Source organism: Arvicanthis niloticus, unplaced genomic scaffold (assembly GCF_011762505.2).
Source record: "Arvicanthis niloticus isolate mArvNil1 unplaced genomic scaffold, mArvNil1.pat.X pat_scaffold_555_arrow_ctg1, whole genome shotgun sequence".
Taxonomy (NCBI): domain Eukaryota; kingdom Metazoa; phylum Chordata; class Mammalia; order Rodentia; family Muridae; genus Arvicanthis; species Arvicanthis niloticus.
The window spans coordinates 14,124-31,684 of NW_023046182.1; the positions used below are offsets into that span (position 1 = coordinate 14,124).

Here is a 17,561-nt window from a genome sequence, read left to right on the forward strand (position 1 = left end):
CCACATATCTAACTCATTGCCTGCTTTGTTTTAGCTTTGTGACTATAGTGAACAGTGTTGAGTGTTTCCTCTTCTATAACATTATAATAGTATAACTGTTCTTAAAAGGGGCAATGAAGCCAAGGATTATAGCGATATGATTTTGAAAAAAAAGCACAGGTCACTCTCTTCTTTTAGGCAAGAATAATAAAATTTGTGGAGATACTAAAAACTGTATAACCAAACCAAGTCAAGACTTTAGAGGACTCATGAGACCTATTCATTGCATCACTTATTCTTTAGAAAACATAAAAAAAAAAAAAATACATGAAGCAAGCATTAGGCCAGAGTGATTTTATGATCTTAGTAGATTTTACTTTGAAAGGTAGATTAATACATAGAGATGAATAAATGAATCTGGTTTGCCTAACATTTAATCAGATGTCTTGGGAACAGAGACTCCACAAGAAACACTTATTTCAATGAAGATCAAAGTCCCATAGGAAAATTATGTAATCAGGTCTGGAGATGACAAGAGGGAAATATACATAATATGCAGATATACAGAGCTTTAAAAACCTCCCTGCCTTTGTCTCTGCATATGCAATATTGCTGTGGACAGAACATTTCTGTTTTCTTTGGGGTGTTCAGATATCTTAGAAGTTGATTCATGACCTTTTCCTGCTGTCTTCGAACTATTTTCAGGCCTTATCTTCAACCATCCAGGGGAAAGATTAGATTTCCAATAAGGGTCTTTTCATCCAGAAGCCCTATCCAGGTGAGTCTGAGGGTTCTGCAGGTGTGACAGAAAAGTGACTGAGAGATCAAAACCAGAAACACTTACCTTAGGGTCACCTGGCCAGGAGCTTGCAGTTGTCAGCAGCAACTTACATACTTAACTGGTTAATCCATTGATACAGTAATTTGAAGAGAATGGATATTGTTAAGGGTCTTAATAATGCATTTGTTGATAGAGTATTCCACACACAGTGACGTGAGATGATCCTTATGTCTGAGAAGAAACAACAGTTTGATTAGCTTATACTTAACCTATGCCATGAGTCTGTCTACATAGATTTTAGTTTAGGCTTTTTCTATTTTGGTGAATATGTTCCTTTTCTTACTATTGAGTTTTTGTACAATTGCAGATAACTTTGTTTGTGAAATCTACTTGTAGATGTCTTTCAAAATGTATAGTTTTTTCCAAAGAGTTTTTACTTCCACTTGTAATATGTCAGCCAGAGAACTGATATTACCTTACTCTAGATTGAGAGTCATATATTCAAGTATTTATTTAAATGTACTGAGACTTGATTCACAATTAATTTAATAAATAGTTACCGAGCATGTACTACGTACCACAATGCTTAAGAAACACGATATTTATTTATTTATAGGTCACTTCGAGTTCAGTTATCAATTCCTCTTGAAAACATTAGAGAGACTATGGGGACTATATATGCTCTTTCAATTAATGTTACTATTCTTCTTAAGTTTGTTTAATGCAAATATTTTAAAATAAATTAGTTAAATCTAACATTCATCTACAATTATATTTATTACATAATATCTCCTTTTAAAAACCTTATTCCATATAATATAAACACATTTTTAACTGTGAAAATAGAAGTGAAAACAAAACAGAATACTTCTCACTTGGATCTTTAATTACAATTTCAGTATGAAGTATGCTGTTGTAAATGTGCATATGATGCAATGCCCTTAGGGATCAGGCACATTCAGTGCTTTGTCCTGGTGGGTACACAGAATCTTCTAGAAGACAATGTGGAGAGACTTTGAGACTTTGATGATCCCAAGCACAATCATAGTGCCTCTATATTGTTTATCCAAATAGATAAAATTTGAAAGCCCAGAGTAAGACAGAAAATGTCTCTATGGGGAAATGGGGGTCTAACCTGCTGTTGTCTTTCTACATTTAGTGTACTCCATAGAATTATGCATACTAATGTTTCACTGTGGAACCTAACACATTTTCACTACAGAAGTTGAGTAGACCACTAGTTTTCAGAAGTTGAGGAGTGGGAGTTGAGGGCTAGGAAGCTTGAGTAGTATGGCAGGAAGTCACAGCAAGACATGATAAGACTGTGCCCTATTTTGTACACAGGGGTGACTCTAGCTAATGGATCATAAACTTCAAAGTATCTAGATGAGAATATCTTGAAGACTGGAACTACAGAAATTCCCGGTGGTAGATTAGGTTATTATGTCATGTATACATGTATCACAGCATTGTATTGTATAATTTGATATATTGAATTATTATGTATAAGTTAAAATTCAAAATAATCTTGAATGGTGCAAGAAAAAAATCTTATATTTCATTCACATGATGTGTTCTTTTTCCTCTGCATTTTTTTCACCAAATGGAAGCTCAACCTGTAAGTATGTGAGCACCAAATTAATAAGATATTTTATCTTTTGAGAAGTTTGTTTTTATGTTTTATTGTTTTATGACTCCTCAAGGGATGGGACAGGGTTTAAAATGCAGCTCAAATCAAGGAAGGTTTTCTTCCTTTCAGTCTCTCAGGAACCACTTGAGCTAGTTAGACAGTATTACCCCCTGGAGACTTGTTTTTTTTTAATATGTATCTATCATTGCTTGTGGAACTAATGTATTATGTTTATTTAATCACTGGATAGAAGTGATCATAGTAAAATATAAAATTTTAGTAGTATATATGGAGCTTGACTAACATTAAATTGTATTTTTCAATTATAACAAAGAATCCACTAAAGACATATATAATACAAGTCTTCTGAGGTAAAGGCTTAGAGTGAGATGGTAGTTCTAAATAAGTCATACCAGGGAACACCCTAAATACTTAAATACTAAACAGGAGTTACTATCCTAACAGTATAGTATAAACTACAGTTTTTCTGTCAGGTTAATGTTGCATAATGTTTTACTTAATAATGGAATTATATCAGGTTGCTTTCTTCTTTTTGTTATATTAGCTATATGGAGTTGAAAAATGACACACAAACTTCAAAATTTATTCTCCTGGGAATTTCAGAGGATCCTCTATGGCAACCCTTCCTTTTGGGACTATTTTTGTTCATGTACCTGGTCACTCTGCTTGGGAACCTGCTCATTATCATTGCCACCATCATAGATTCCCATCTCCACACACCCATGTACTTCTTCCTTTCCAACCTGTCTTTTGCTGACATCTGCTTTACTTCTGTTAGCATACCGAAGATGCTAGTGAATATACAGACGAAGAATAAGGTGATAACATATGAAGGCTGCATTTCCCAAGTATACTTTTTTATACTCTTTGGAGTTTTGGACAACTTTCTTCTAGCTGTGATGGCTTATGACCGATATGTGGCAATCTGTCACCCTCTGCACTATACGGTCATCATGAACCGTCGCCTCTGTGGATTATTAGTTTTGGGATCCTGGATCACAACAGCATTGAATTCCTTGCTGCAAAGTTCAATGGCACTGCGGTTGTCCTTCTGTACAGACTTGAAAATTCCCCATTTTGTTTGTGAGCTTAATCAACTGGTACTACTTGCCTGTAATGACACATTTCCTAATGACATGGTGATGTACTTTGCAGCTGTACTACTGGGTGGTGGTCCTCTTGCTGGCATCCTTTACTCTTATTCTAAGATAGTTTCCTCCATACGTGCAATCTCATCATCACAGGGGAAGTACAAAGCATTCTCCACCTGTGCATCCCACCTCTCTGTCGTTTCATTATTCTATTCTACACTCTTGGGTGTGTACCTTAGTTCTTCTTTTACCCAAAACTCACACTCAACTGCACGAGCATCAGTTATGTACAGTGTGGTCACCCCCATGTTGAACCCATTCATCTACAGTCTAAGGAATAAGGACTTAATGGGAGCTCTGAGAAGGCTCTTTGGAAGGAAGCCATGAGAGAGACATTTATCAAGAAGTGCCTATGGTCTGGGTAGCAAAACCAGCATTGTAACTCTTTAACTGAATAAAAAAGAGAATTTTATCTTTCCACTTACTTCATTTGATCTCTTTGAACTGCTTTACTGATTTTCTGTAACATCATTAGTGGGTTTTTTCTTCTCTTATACACAACATTTTCCAATTTTTCAGTATTCTTCCCAATATCATGTCAGAAGCAATTTGTAGATTCTCATTTATTTTACATAACCATGATGTGCTAGTACTATGGAACAAACTACACTTAATGAAGTCCATGATGTAATCTTAATATAGAAGATGTTCTATAACTTGTTTTTACTAGTTTTCTGTTTACCTCTTTATATTGTTGTCTTAACTATTCTTATAGTCTAGACTACAATGTTGTAATAATATGTATTTGTGTAATTTCATAATCCTGATTATGACATTATTTCTATATTCAATTTCTTGTTCATAATCCCATTCTGCTTCTTGGTACAGAATACTAGTATGATAATATAAAATATGTCTTGCATGTGTACTGGTAACTTTTGCCTGCCATGGTGTCTGTTTTAATGATATTGTGATGAACTTTGCAGCTGTCCTGATAAGCAGTTGTCCTATTATTGGTATAATTTACTCTTATTCTAGAATAGTTTTATTGTTCATAAAATCCTTTATACAGAAAAATAAATTTGCAAAAATAATTGTCTTAATGTGGATTCCAAGTCAGAAAAGACCTTCCATATAGAAATATTTAATCATACATTAAATTTTCAGTAATGTGCTTTCCGTAAACTATCCAATAGATTATGTATGTCTGTTTGTCTAAATGTTAAACCTCAGTATCAAACATAAAAACATTTATTAAATAGCCTGAAATAACAGATACATATGAAATGGCCTTATTTTTTCTTAACAATTTTAACTGCTGGGCTGAGGAGATGCATCAGTGATTAAGACCACTGGCTGTTCTTCCAGAGAACCTGGTTCAATTAACAGCATCCAAGTGGTGGCTCACAATCATCTGTAACTCCAGTTTCAGGGTATCTGACACTTTTCTGGCCTCCATGGGCAATGCACTCATGTGATACACATATGCACACACAGGAAAATATCCCTGTATATAAAATAAAAGCATACAGATCTTTTGAAACATTTGAGAGTTTCAAAATTCTTTCTTGCCCTAAAACAACAATATTCTCCTTTAAATATTTCCTTATAAACATTAATGTGCTGTGAGTAAAAACATCTTTAAGTATTATTTTCATTTTGTCTCTTATGTAATGAAATCTCTTCAGTGCATATGAGCAAAAAATGGCTTACATAAGAACTTTCTTTAGTCTTCACTATACTCACTTCTAACCATGAGCTGGGACAGAATGTATCCCTATATAAGCAATCTGTCTTTCAAATTTCTGCAGAATAATTAAAATAGAAACCAAAAAATAGTCAATTAAAAAATTGTACCCTATCCCCAGCCTTGAGCAGGCTTAAAAGACCTTGTTTGCCACAATAGACCAAATAATAGGACCTAGGTGGAGTTACCCACCTTGGCTGCACATACAACCTGCTAAGAACTTAGAAGAATAAACTTCCCACTGAGCTTGCCTTGAAACATCTCTGGCAGTGACTAAGGATGGGTTCCCCCACCCATCTCCAGCAGTGACTAAGGATAGGTTTCCCCACCCATCTCTGGCTGAAACAAGAAGAGGTTCAGTGGAGCTTTTCCTTTAAATTAGAAGAGCTGAATATTAAACTTTGAGATTTGATCAGAAAACTTTGTCTTGGCTTCATGTTTCTCTTACCTCTCCGTCCCCTCTTTTTCATTTCCAGTCCCCCTTTCAGGTGGACACAGTTGGTCTGTGGCCACAGGCAGCTACAGGTGGCACCCCAACAAGAGACCTGAAAATGGGGGACCTGCTGAGAAATGCTGTCTTAGGTGGAGCTCCATGGAAAACAGAAGAAGTGTATCCCACACTTGGTAAGAAATGAACAAATTCTGATACTAGCTCTAGTGATCTTTTGGAGGTCATGTTCTAAGTGTGTTTTTAGTGGATACAGTCTAGGCTGAATAGATGTTGACCCTACACCAACTTCACCTAGGGGGTGACAGCAAAACATGGGACAGGAAAATTCTAAACAGGCATTTGTCTGCAGCCTAAAAGAGCTGCTTCAGGCAGGAAGAACAGGGCTTTCAAATTGTATGTTAGAAAGATTCTTGGCTCAAATAGATTCATGCTGCCCATGAGAGTGCTTTTACAGAAAAAGGCAATCTCAACTCTAAATCAGATAAGTATAGACCTAGTACACTGTTTACAGCTCAGATAAAAGAAATTGGAGATCCTGATGACAAATTAGACCCAGAAGAGGGAGCCGATGTAAAAAAAAAAAAAAAAAAAAAAAAAAAAAAAAAAAAAAAAAGGCTGCCAAATATCACAATGAGGATTGGCCTCCCTATGCACCTTCCACTCCACCTATAGTTTTTGATGCAGCAAATGCTGCACAGATGGACATGAAGGTATATAAATTAGAGATGAAAATTAAGCTGCAGAAATTGACTAACGAGTTACAGGAGTTAAAGTCTCTATCAGGTGCAAAAAAGAGCAATGATTTTGAGATGTGCCAATCGCCATTAGAAAGAGCTGTGAATCAGGCTTGCAGAGATGGGCAAGATACATCTGACATGTTAGCTTTTCCTGTAGTTGATATAATTGAACAGCAGAACAAAAGAGTCAGACAATATCAGGCATTGGAATTCAAAGAGATAAAAGAATTAGAAACAGCTGTGACACAGTATGGGCCTACTGCCCACTTCACAAAACTTTATTGGATACTGTGGTAGAAACAAATTTAATGCCCCAATATTGGAAAACTATATGTAAGGCTACTTTGTCAGGAGGAGATTACCTACTTTGGAGCTCAGAATGGCATAATACCAGTAAGAGAACTGCCATAATGAATGCTTAGGCTGGCAATGCAGATTGGGATATTAACATGCTTCTAGGAGAAGGTCAATATGAAGGTAATGCTAATCAGGTTGAGCTACCTGCAGGAGTGTATGCACAGATTGCAATGGCTGCCCACCATGCTTGGAATCAATTACATACTAAAGGGGATCTCAGTGGGAATTTATCTGGTATTAAACAAGGCCCTGATGAACTATTTCAGGAATTTGTAGACAGGCTGCTGAAAGCAGCTGATAGAATTTTTGGAGATCCCCAAGCAGGAGTTCTTTTGTTACACAATTGGCTTATGAGAATGCTAATGCAGCCTGCCACGCAGCTATCTGGCCATACAAAGCAAAGACAGACTTACATGGATACATTTGTCTTTGCGCTGAAATTGGGCCCTCATACAATCAGGGTCTGGCCATGGCTGCTGCTTAACAAGGGACCACTGTGCAAGCAATGCTTTTACAGAACTGTAAAGATAAAAGATGTTTTAAATACGGATATTTAGGTCATTTTAAAAATGACTGTCCCAGGAACAAAGGCAAGAGCAAACAATCAGGTCACATGCCAGAAATTTGTCCTCGGTGCAAGAGGGGTTATCAGTGGGCCAGGGAATGCAAATCTAAAATATATAATCAGGGCCATCACTTGTCAGGAAATGAGTGGAGGGGTCAGTCTCAGGTCCCTGGGAATTCACAGCCAACAGGTTATGGGGCAATGAAGCTGTTGCCAAGCCAGAGAAATCCATTTCTGAACTTATCTGAACAACTCCAGGAAGTGCAGAACTGAACCTCAGTTCCACCACCTACACGGTACTGATACCAGAAATGGGAGTTCAGATGCTGCTTTGGGCTCTTGCCTTCAGGGACATGGGGATTACTTCTGGGCCAAAACAGCAGTATTGTAAAAGGATTATAAATCTATCCAGGTGTTATAGATAATGATTATGAGGGAGAAATTAAAATTATGGGTGCTTTCCCACATGTCATTATAACTGTACCTGCTGGCAAAAGAATTGCTCAACTTGTTTAAGTTCCTTTGCATCTGCTTTCTTCCAAAGTTGTTAAGAACGAGAGAAAACAAGTTGGCTTTGGTTCCTCTAATGTGTACTAGGTTCAATCTATTACTAGCAAGAGACCTAATCTTAAGCTAATAATTGAAGGAAAAAGTTTTGAAGGATTAATAGATACTGAGGCTAATGTAACAATTATTAGAGGACAAGATTGGCCTTTAGCTTGGCCTTTATCTAATACTCTCACTCACCTTCAGGAAATTGGTTATGCCAATAACCCAAAACAGAGTTATAGACTTCTAACTTGGAGAGATGAAGAGGGAAATTCATGCCATGCAAAATTTGCCTATAACCCTCTGGGGAAGAGATCTCTTGTTACAAATGGGTCTTATGATGTGCAGCCCTAATGAAGTAGTAACTAAACAAATGCTAAGACAAGGATTTTTGCCTGGCCAAGGACTAGGAAAAGAAGGACAAGGTATTAAAACATTTGAAGTGCCTAAGCCTCATTCTAACACTAGAGGTTTGGGGTATTTTCCATAATGGCCACTGTCTTGCCTGCATCCCATGCTGATAAAATTCAATGGCTTAATAATGTCCCAGTGTGGGTTGATCAGTGGTCTTAATCTAAAGAAAAAATAGAAGCTGCCTCATCACTTGTACAGGAGCAATTAGAGGCAGGGCACATAGTAGACTCTCAGTCACCTTGAAACACTCCAATATTTGTTATCAAGGAAAAAAATCTGGAAAATGGCAATTGTTTCAACATTTAAGAAAGGTTAATGAAGCCATGGTACCTATGGGAGCTTTACAACTGGGGATTTCATCTCCAGTAGCCATTCCTAAAAAATATTATAAAATAATAGCAGATTTGAAAGATTGTTTCTTTACTATCCCCTTGCATCCTCAGCATTGTAAAAAGATTTGCTTTCAGTGTTCCTTCTATTAATTTGAGAAAGCCAATGAAAAGGTATCAATGGGTAGTTCTTCCTTAGGGCATGGCAGTCCTACATTGTGTCAAGATTTTGTGGCACAAAGGCAGCAATGGCCAATGATGTACATCATACATTACACAGATGATATTCTAGGAGGAAAGGATCCTCAGGACTTGCTTTTATGTTATAGAGATTCACAGCAGGCATTAGTTGATAAAGAACTATGAATAGCTACTGAAAATGTACTAACTCAGGATTTTTATAATTATTTAGGCTTTAGGCTTACAGATCAAGCTGTTTGTCCCCAGAAGATAATTATCCAAGGGACAGTTTAAAAACTTTAAATGATTTTCAAAAGCTATTAGGTGATATAAATTGGCTTTGCCCCTATTTAAAGCTTACTACAGGGGAATTGAAACACTTATTTGATATTCTCAAAGGGAGTGCTGATCCTACCTCCCCTTGATACTTAAACCCAGAAGGGTTGTTGACCTTACAACAAGTAGAAAGAGCTATTGAAAAACAATTTGTTACTTACATAGATTATTCCTTGCCTCTACATTTGTTGGTTTTTAATACGACTCACACACCTACAGGATTGTTGCAGCAAAAGGCTCCACTCATGTGGATACATTCAAGAATATCTCCTAAATGAAACATCTTGCCATATTATGAGGCAGTAGCCCATATGACTGATTATACTTGGAAGAAACAGGCACTGATTTATTTTAGCAAAGAACCAGACATCATTATTCAGCCTTTTAATGCAGATCAGAATACTTGGTTAAAGCAGCATAGTACAGATTGGTTGCTTGTTCAAGTAGAATTTAATGGCATTATAGATAATCATTATCCTCCAGATAAATTGATACAACATTTAAATGTACATAAGGTTATATTTCCTAACATGACTTCTTTGCAGTCTTTATATGATGCTTTTTTAGTCTTTACTGATGACTCCTCTAAAGGATGAGCAGGGTATCTCATAAATAATCAACAGGTAGTCATAGACACTCCTGGAATCTCTGCTCAGCTAGCAGAACTGACAGCAGTACTGAATGTTTTTCAGTCTGTAAAAGATGATTTAACTCTTTTTAGTGGTAATCTATATGTGGCTCAGTCTGTCCTCTTGCTGGAAACTTGTGGTGTATATCATTACAATATACCAGCCGGATCTCTGTTTTCACAACTACAAAACCTCATTCTTACCAGAAAAAAATCCCTTTTATACTGGCCATATACGAGCTCATTCTGGTCTTCCTGGACCTTTAGCTGCATGCAATGACTGTATTGACAGAGCTTTCCTGTTACATTGGCTAGATGTGATTATAATAAATTTCATCTCTCCAGTCACACCTTAAGGCTCTGACATAAGATCATTAAGGAGCAGGCTAGAATAATTGTAAAACACTGCCCTAATTGTCTTGCTTTATCTCCAGTCCCCCATTTAGGCATTAATCCAAGAGGCCTTATGTCCAAATCATATTTGGCAAATGGATGTAACCATTTATGCAGAATTTGGAAAATTAAAATATATACATATCTGTATTGACACTTGCTCAGGATTCCTTTTTGCTTCTCTACACATGGGAGAAGCCTCTAGAAATGTAATTGATCATTGCTTACAAGCTTTTAATGCTATGGGATTACCTAAAGTCCTCAAGACAGACAATGGGCCAGCCTATAGTGGAAACAACTTTATATCATTTTGTAAGGAATTTGGTATTGAACATAAAACTGGATATAACTCAATGGGACAAGAAATTATTGAACCTGTGCATCGCACTCTGAAAAATTGGCTTTTAAAAACTAAAGAGGGGGAATTATACCCTCCAAGGTCACCAAAAGCATACCTTGCTTTTGTTTTATTTGTTTTAAAATTTTTTGAAAACTGATGCTAAAGGTCAGTCTGCAGCAGATCACCACTGGCATCCAGTCATTTCCAGCTCATTTGCCAGGGTCAAATGGAGAGACCCCCTAACTAATGGAATGGTCCTGACCCTGTTTTAATTTGGGGTCATGGCTCAGTCTGTATTTTTTTCAGAAAAAAAAATGGAGCCTGATGACTGCCTGAAAGATTGGTCTGTCAAGTGGACACAGATCTTGAACCTAATGATTATGATTCTAATGATGAAGATGGCTCAAAATCCTTATCAGCCAGCTGAGTTAACCTGGCATATAGTCTTCATTTTTACTGAAGAGTGTTTTTTATCACTACTTAAAACCACCCACTATATACCTTGTGGCCAGACTTTGTGTCTGATCCATGCCAATTAGCAGTTGGATTACATACCCGGGATTACATTCCCACTTACAGCCTTATTTTCTACACTGCTTGAATAATCTTGTTGCTTTTAACCTTTGAACTTTGTATTTCAAACAGGATCCTTCACACAGGATCACTCTCAGCAAGCTCAGCTATTCACCATGGCAGTTATTCATCACTAAGAAGAAATGCATTGAGTGCATGCTCACAGGTCCTTTGGCTGTAGTCAAAGATGGGTAAGAGTGTTCTTGAGCTCCTATAGACCTAAGACAGAGGCATACATCAATATGCTATGTATGTTCTCCATGACATGTAATTAGGAGCAATATAGACGCCAACCTAAGGCAGGCATGGTCACCCGGGCACTCTTTACCATAGACAGGATGAAATCTTGTGTCCCATCCAGCTGCTGGCACTGCTCATCTTTAAAATACTAATATGGTAGAATTGTGCCCTACCCCCAGCCTTGAGCAGGCCTGAAAGACCTTGTTTGCCACAATAGACCAAATAATAGGACCTAGGTGGAGTTACCCACCTTGGCAGCACATGCAACCTGCTACAGGAACTTAGAAGAATAAACTGTCCACTGAGCTTGCCTTAAAATATCTCTGGCAGTGACTTCTCCTCCCTCTCCCCCTACCTCTCCCTCTCTTCCTCCCTCCCCTCCCTATCCCTCTCCCCCTCCCTCTTCCCCTCCTTAGTTATGGAGAGAATAAACAACCTTGTCTTGTTCATAATTTTATTGGACTTGCTTTGAGTTTCTTATTTAAGCTGATGATGGCTATGGGCTTGCTGTTAAATTACCTTTGTCATATTGAGGTATGGCCCTTTCTAATATCTTTAGGACTTTTATCATTAAGTGCTGTTGGATTTTGTCAAAAACAGATTACATTTATTGGTTTACATATGTTGAGTCATCTCTGCATCTATTAGTTGAACTTGACTTGATTATGATGAATGATATTTTGGATGTGTTCTTGGATTTGTTTTGCAAGTATCTTATTGAGAAATTTTGCATCTATGTTCATAAGAGAAATTGGTCTGTAATCTATTTGTTGAGTATTTATATGATTTGTGTATCAGAGTAACTATCACTTCATAAAACCAACTGTACATGTTCCTTCTGTTTCTATTTAATAGAATAATTTTAGGATTATTAGTATTAACTCTTCTTTGACAGTCTGGTAGAATTCTGTACTAAAACTGTGTGGCTCTTGGCATTTTGTTTTGTTTTGTTTTATTTTCCAGAACAGGGTTTCCCTGTGTGTAGCTCTGGCTATCCTGAAACTCTTTTTGTAGACCAAGCTAGGCTCAAATTCATAGAGATCCCCTTGCCTCTGCTGGGTGGGAGACTTGAAATTACTGTTTCCATTTGACTAGGGGCTATATTCCTGTTTAAATTGCTAATGTGATCTTGATTTAACTTTGGTAAGTGGTATGTATCAAGAAAGTTATTCATTTCTTTTAGATTTTCCAGTTTGTTGGAGTATATGCTTTTAAAATATGTTTTATGAACCTCTTTGTTTTCTCAATGTTTTCATCTCAATTTTTAAAATTTGAATATTCTCTGTGTCTTTTAGTTAATTTCCATATGGCCATTTTAGTCATACTTATTTTCTCAAGAAACCAACTCTTTGTTTCATTCAGTTTTTGTACTATTTTCTACTTTATTTATTTCAGCCCTGAATTTGATTAATTGCCATCTAGTCTTTTTGAGTATGATTTCTTTGTTTTGGTCTAGAGCTTTCAACTGTGCTGTTAAGTCACTAGTACAAGAACTCTCATATGTTTTTATGCAAGCACTTAGTGCTATGAACTTACCTGTTAGAACCAACTTCATTGTGTCCCATAAGATTGGGTATGTTGTGTTTTCATTTTCAGTAAACTCAAAGTCTTTAATTTCTTTCCTAATATCTGTCTTAGCCCATTTTTCATTCAGTAGGGAGTTGCATAGTTTCTGTGAATTTTACCTTTCTTTTGTTTCTGATACAGTTTTTTATCAGTAGTGATCAAATAGGTCCCAGTGTACTATTTCAATTTTCTTGTATCTAGTAAGACTTGCTTTGTGTCAATCTTACAGAACGTTCTATGAGGTACTGAGAAGATTGTATGTTCTTTTGCATTTGGGTAAAATATTTCATAAAGATCTGTTAGGTCTATTTGGTTTATGATGTCAGTTAACTTCCACATTTTATAGTTTAGTTTTTGTCTGGATAACCTGCATATTGGCATGAGGGGGTGCTTAAGTTCCTTCTCCACTGTCACTGTGTGAGAGTCAATATGAGAGTTAAGCTGTAATAGCATTTCTTTTATGAACTTGGTTGTTATTGTGTTTGGTGAATAGATTTTAAGAATGCAAAGTCATGTTGGTGGATTTTTCATTTGATATAGTATTTGTTTATTGGTCTTGGCTTGAAGTCTATTTTGAGATATTAAAATGGCTATGCCAGCTTGCTTCTTAGGTCCATTTGCTTGGAGTATCTTTTTTTAGCCCTTCACCCCAAGGTAATATATGTCCTTGATACTGAGGTATGTTTCTTACATGCAGCAGAGGGATGTATACTGTTTTCACATCTATTATATTAGTCTGTATTTTTTATTAAGGAATTGAGTGCACTGGAATTGAGAGATATAAATGATTATTGATTCTTGTTATTTTGTTAGTGGTGGCGGCAATAGTTGTATGTATGTGTATGTGTGTGTGTGTGTATGTATGTATGTATGTATATATGTATTATGCATGCATGCATGGGCTTTCCTTCTTTGCTTTTGCTGGTGTGAGATTATTTATCTCCTGTGTTTTCATGGGTGTAGTTTACCTCCTTGGGTTATATTTTTCCTTTGAGAACCTTCTGTAGAGCTGGATTTATAGATATATATTATTTAAATTTGACTTTATCATTGAATGTCTTATTTTCTCCATCTAGGGTGACTGAAAATTTTGCTGGGTATAGTACTTTTGTCTGGCAATTGTGGTCTTTTAGAGTCTGGAAGATATCTATTGAGGCTTTTAGATTCTCCATTGAGAAGTCTAATAGATCTGCCTTTATATGCTACTTGGCATTTTTCCTTTACAGCTTTCAATATTCTTTGTTCAGTATGTCTAGTATTTTAATTAGTATATAGCAAGGGGACTTTCTTTTCTGTGGTATATTATAAGCTTCTTATAATTTTATAGGCATATCCTTCTTTAAGTTGGGAAATTTTCTTCTATAAGTTTGTTGAAAATATTTTCTGAACTTTTGGGTTGGAATTCTTTTTCCTTCCTCTATTTTTATTATTCTTGGGTTTCATAGTATCCCAGATTTCCTGGATGTTTTATCTCAGGAATTTTTGTAATTAACATTTTCTCTCACTCATGTGTCCATTTTTTCTATTATATCTTCAATATCTGAAATTCTCTCTCCTTTCTCTTATATTCTGTCAGTGAAACTTGCCTCTGCAATTCCTGTTCAAATTACTAAATTTTTCATTTCCAGAATTTTTGTTTCCTGTATTGTTTCTATTCTCATTTTCTGTTCTTGAATAGTTTTGTTTCTTTCAACTGTTTTTTTCCTTGCCTTTCTTGAAGGTATTTGTTAAATTCTTCTCATTGTTGGTTTGCTTTTCCTGCATTTATTTAAAGTATTTCTTCATTTCCTCTTTAAGGATCTTTATCATCTTCCTACAGTCGGTTTTATAGTCCTTTTCTTGTGGTTCATCTATGTTGAAATATTCATGGACTGCTGTATTAGGATTGCTGTAATCTAGTAGAGACATATTGTCCTAATGTCCTGTTTGTCATTGATTATGTTCTTATGCTGGCACTTAAGCATCTTCATTTGCAGTTATTATAGGTCTAGGTGCAAATTTTTGTGTTTGTCTTTATTGAGTAGGTATTTTGTTTCTTGGTTCCTGTTTCTTCTTTGACTTTTCAGATAGTGTGATGGATATGTGTTGCCTGTTTTACTAGCTTGCTCATCTTATGTGTTCACAGGAAATGCCTGCTGATGTTGGATGCTGGAATGCATTGATGAGTAGGAAGAAGAAGGTCAAGAGGAGATGGTCCATGAGATCCACAGGAAAGTGGGAAAATGAGAAAGGAAAACTGCAGCTGGTGGTGTATTGCAGCAATAGGAATGAGCCCAAGAGATTGGCTGTGGGGAACAGAAAGAGTTAAGGTACATAGGTTGCCTACTTGTGTTTTCTGGCAGTTCTTCCATGTCTTTGTAAACCCTTCAGTCTACACTACCTACCATCAGCAATTTTCCATTGGAATCTTCAGAAGAAGAGCTCAGGATACTTCCTCACAGAGTGAAGTCCTGGATGCTGACAACAGTATTTGTGTGTGTGTGTGTGTGTGTGTGTGCATGCACATGTGTTTCTATTCTGTTGAGTTCTGTTACTTACTTTGTTTTGATTTCCGACTTGTTTTCATGGTGGTCAGAGAAGACACAGCTTTACAAATTTACAGAGAAATAAATTAAACTTACACACAAAAAGGTATTACATTCAGCTCTTGGTGCCTTTATAGGAAATTCATAAACATGCTTCACACATGTGTTTTGTGTGCATGTCATACACAGAAACACAGTCTTTCAATGTATAGAAGTTGACAGTGAGAGTTAATTCTAACACGTATTTCTCTTTTAGTTATTTCTTTCATTTCTTGAGAATATCATACATTCCAGCATTTTTCCTTGCTATTTTCTCCCTGCAAGTCCTTCTATATAGCCTTCTCTTGTCCCAATATATATGTATTCCTAAATTTAAAAATATAATCTGCTCAGTCTATGTGTATGCTTCAGGGCTGAACATTTGGATTGGACAACCAGTCTGTGTACCTGTGAGACATAGTGTACTATATTTGTACCTTTAAATTTTTTCAGACTTCAATTGCAAAACAATCTTAAAGCTGTCTCACATGCTCCTGAAAAATAGAGACATGGCAGTCTTTACAGAAACTTAATTAAAATACATCATAGTCTTTTCCAGTTGCTCAAGTGTCCTATTTCATTTCCACTCTTGTTCTTGTCTGGCTATCTTATGTATTATGCAGAGTGTGATCACACATTTTTATTCTGGCTTTCCTTACATCCTCCAGTCTTGATGATCTCAGTACAATGAATTTGTTGAGATGCAGAGGGTGGCCTACTTCACAGGCAAAGTATCTTACAATAGTACAAGAGGCACTGTCAAGGGTGAAAATGGGCATTGGTCACAGGGGCCAGTGTGCAGGAAAGCCTTCTGAGTGGGGCATGGTCAGATGGCAGAGACCCCTCTACTGCTCTTCCTATTGACCTAGGCTTCACAGTGCTTTCTTAAGTGTTAAGGACATACGTGTGTGTGTGTGTGTGTTGCTACTTGGATTACATATGAGTGTGTGTGTGTTGCTACTTGGATTCCATATGAGGTTTCTTTTGGAGAAAAAGGAACTAATTTTCTTGGAGATGGACTAGCCTTACAGTTTCCAAAGCCTGGCCTTGAATGAGATACCTCCTAATCCAACAACAGATGGCCATGTTGCTAAGAGAAAGCAGCCTTCTTCCCACTATCATCTCTTGGAATTGTAGTCTTGACATTACTATCTCTAATAATGCATCAGATCAATTATTTTACTTTACAAAACACTGAAACAAAACAAAGATATTTTGCTGGAGAACAAAGACACAATAGGTCCATCCTGTATGCCTATAGGAACAAACTCTTTTGAATATCTTCCTATGGACTGACAAGTATCTCTTGATATCAACCACTTTGTCTGAGGAGTTCTGATAAGACAAATGATAAGGCTCTCAGAGAGAAGTTCTGATGAAACTGCATTTTCACTGGTCTCAGATGGTTAAGGCACTCCTTGGAGTATCTTGCAAATAGAGAATCTTCTTATAGTATCTCAATGTTGGTAAGGAGCTACTATCCTTTAAACAAGAGAACTTTGAAATGAAAGAATTTGAACATTGTCTGTGCAAAGAAGGTGAGGACTGAAAAAAATCAAATGCACTTTTAGAATTTAGTGTGTAAGCCCTAAGGGTGGTTGAATAACAGGGGTTCAGTTTCTAGCTATTAAAAACCAGTGTTCATAACCCAGAAAAGCACAAAGCTTCTATACTGTTATTGCTTATATCTTTCATTATCATTTTTATTATGTGGAAAACATTTTTGGTATGGATTGAATATACCAGGATGCACTGAGAAGAGAAGAAAACCTTGGATGTGTGGCCTGGCTAGAAGCAATGGAAGTTTGTCAGTGCAGTGACACCAGTAGTGTCATATCTTGCTGCAGTGCCAACAGCTGAACCTTCCTTTATTAAGTTGACTCATTGTGTGAATTTTGGAGGATCTTTGAGAAAATAACTCAAAACAAATAATGGGTTTTGGCTAGCTTGATTGGTTTATGGTTTATGTGTCTTTGTTTCCACAACTTCTTTCTTTCTGGGCTCCATTCTCTGTTTATGTCACAATGAAGGATTCCTTTAATTAATCTGACTAAAATTACAAGATATTTCTATCTACTGTGAAAAGGTAA

The 17,561-nt window shown here is 36.5% G+C and overlaps 1 protein-coding gene across 1 annotated transcript; it reads left to right on the top strand.

Annotated features, from left to right (window-relative positions):
* Positions 1–586: 586 nt before the first annotated feature.
* Positions 587–5,494, top strand: LOC117702191 (olfactory receptor 7A40). The gene is made up of 2 exons (XM_076706397.1): positions 587–757; positions 2,956–5,494. Exon 2 carries the CDS (start codon positions 2,960–2,962, stop codon positions 3,887–3,889), a length of 930 nt encoding a protein of 309 aa, XP_076562512.1. The 5' UTR covers positions 587–757; positions 2,956–2,959; the 3' UTR covers positions 3,890–5,494.
* The last annotated feature ends 12,067 nt before the right edge of the window (positions 5,495–17,561 follow it).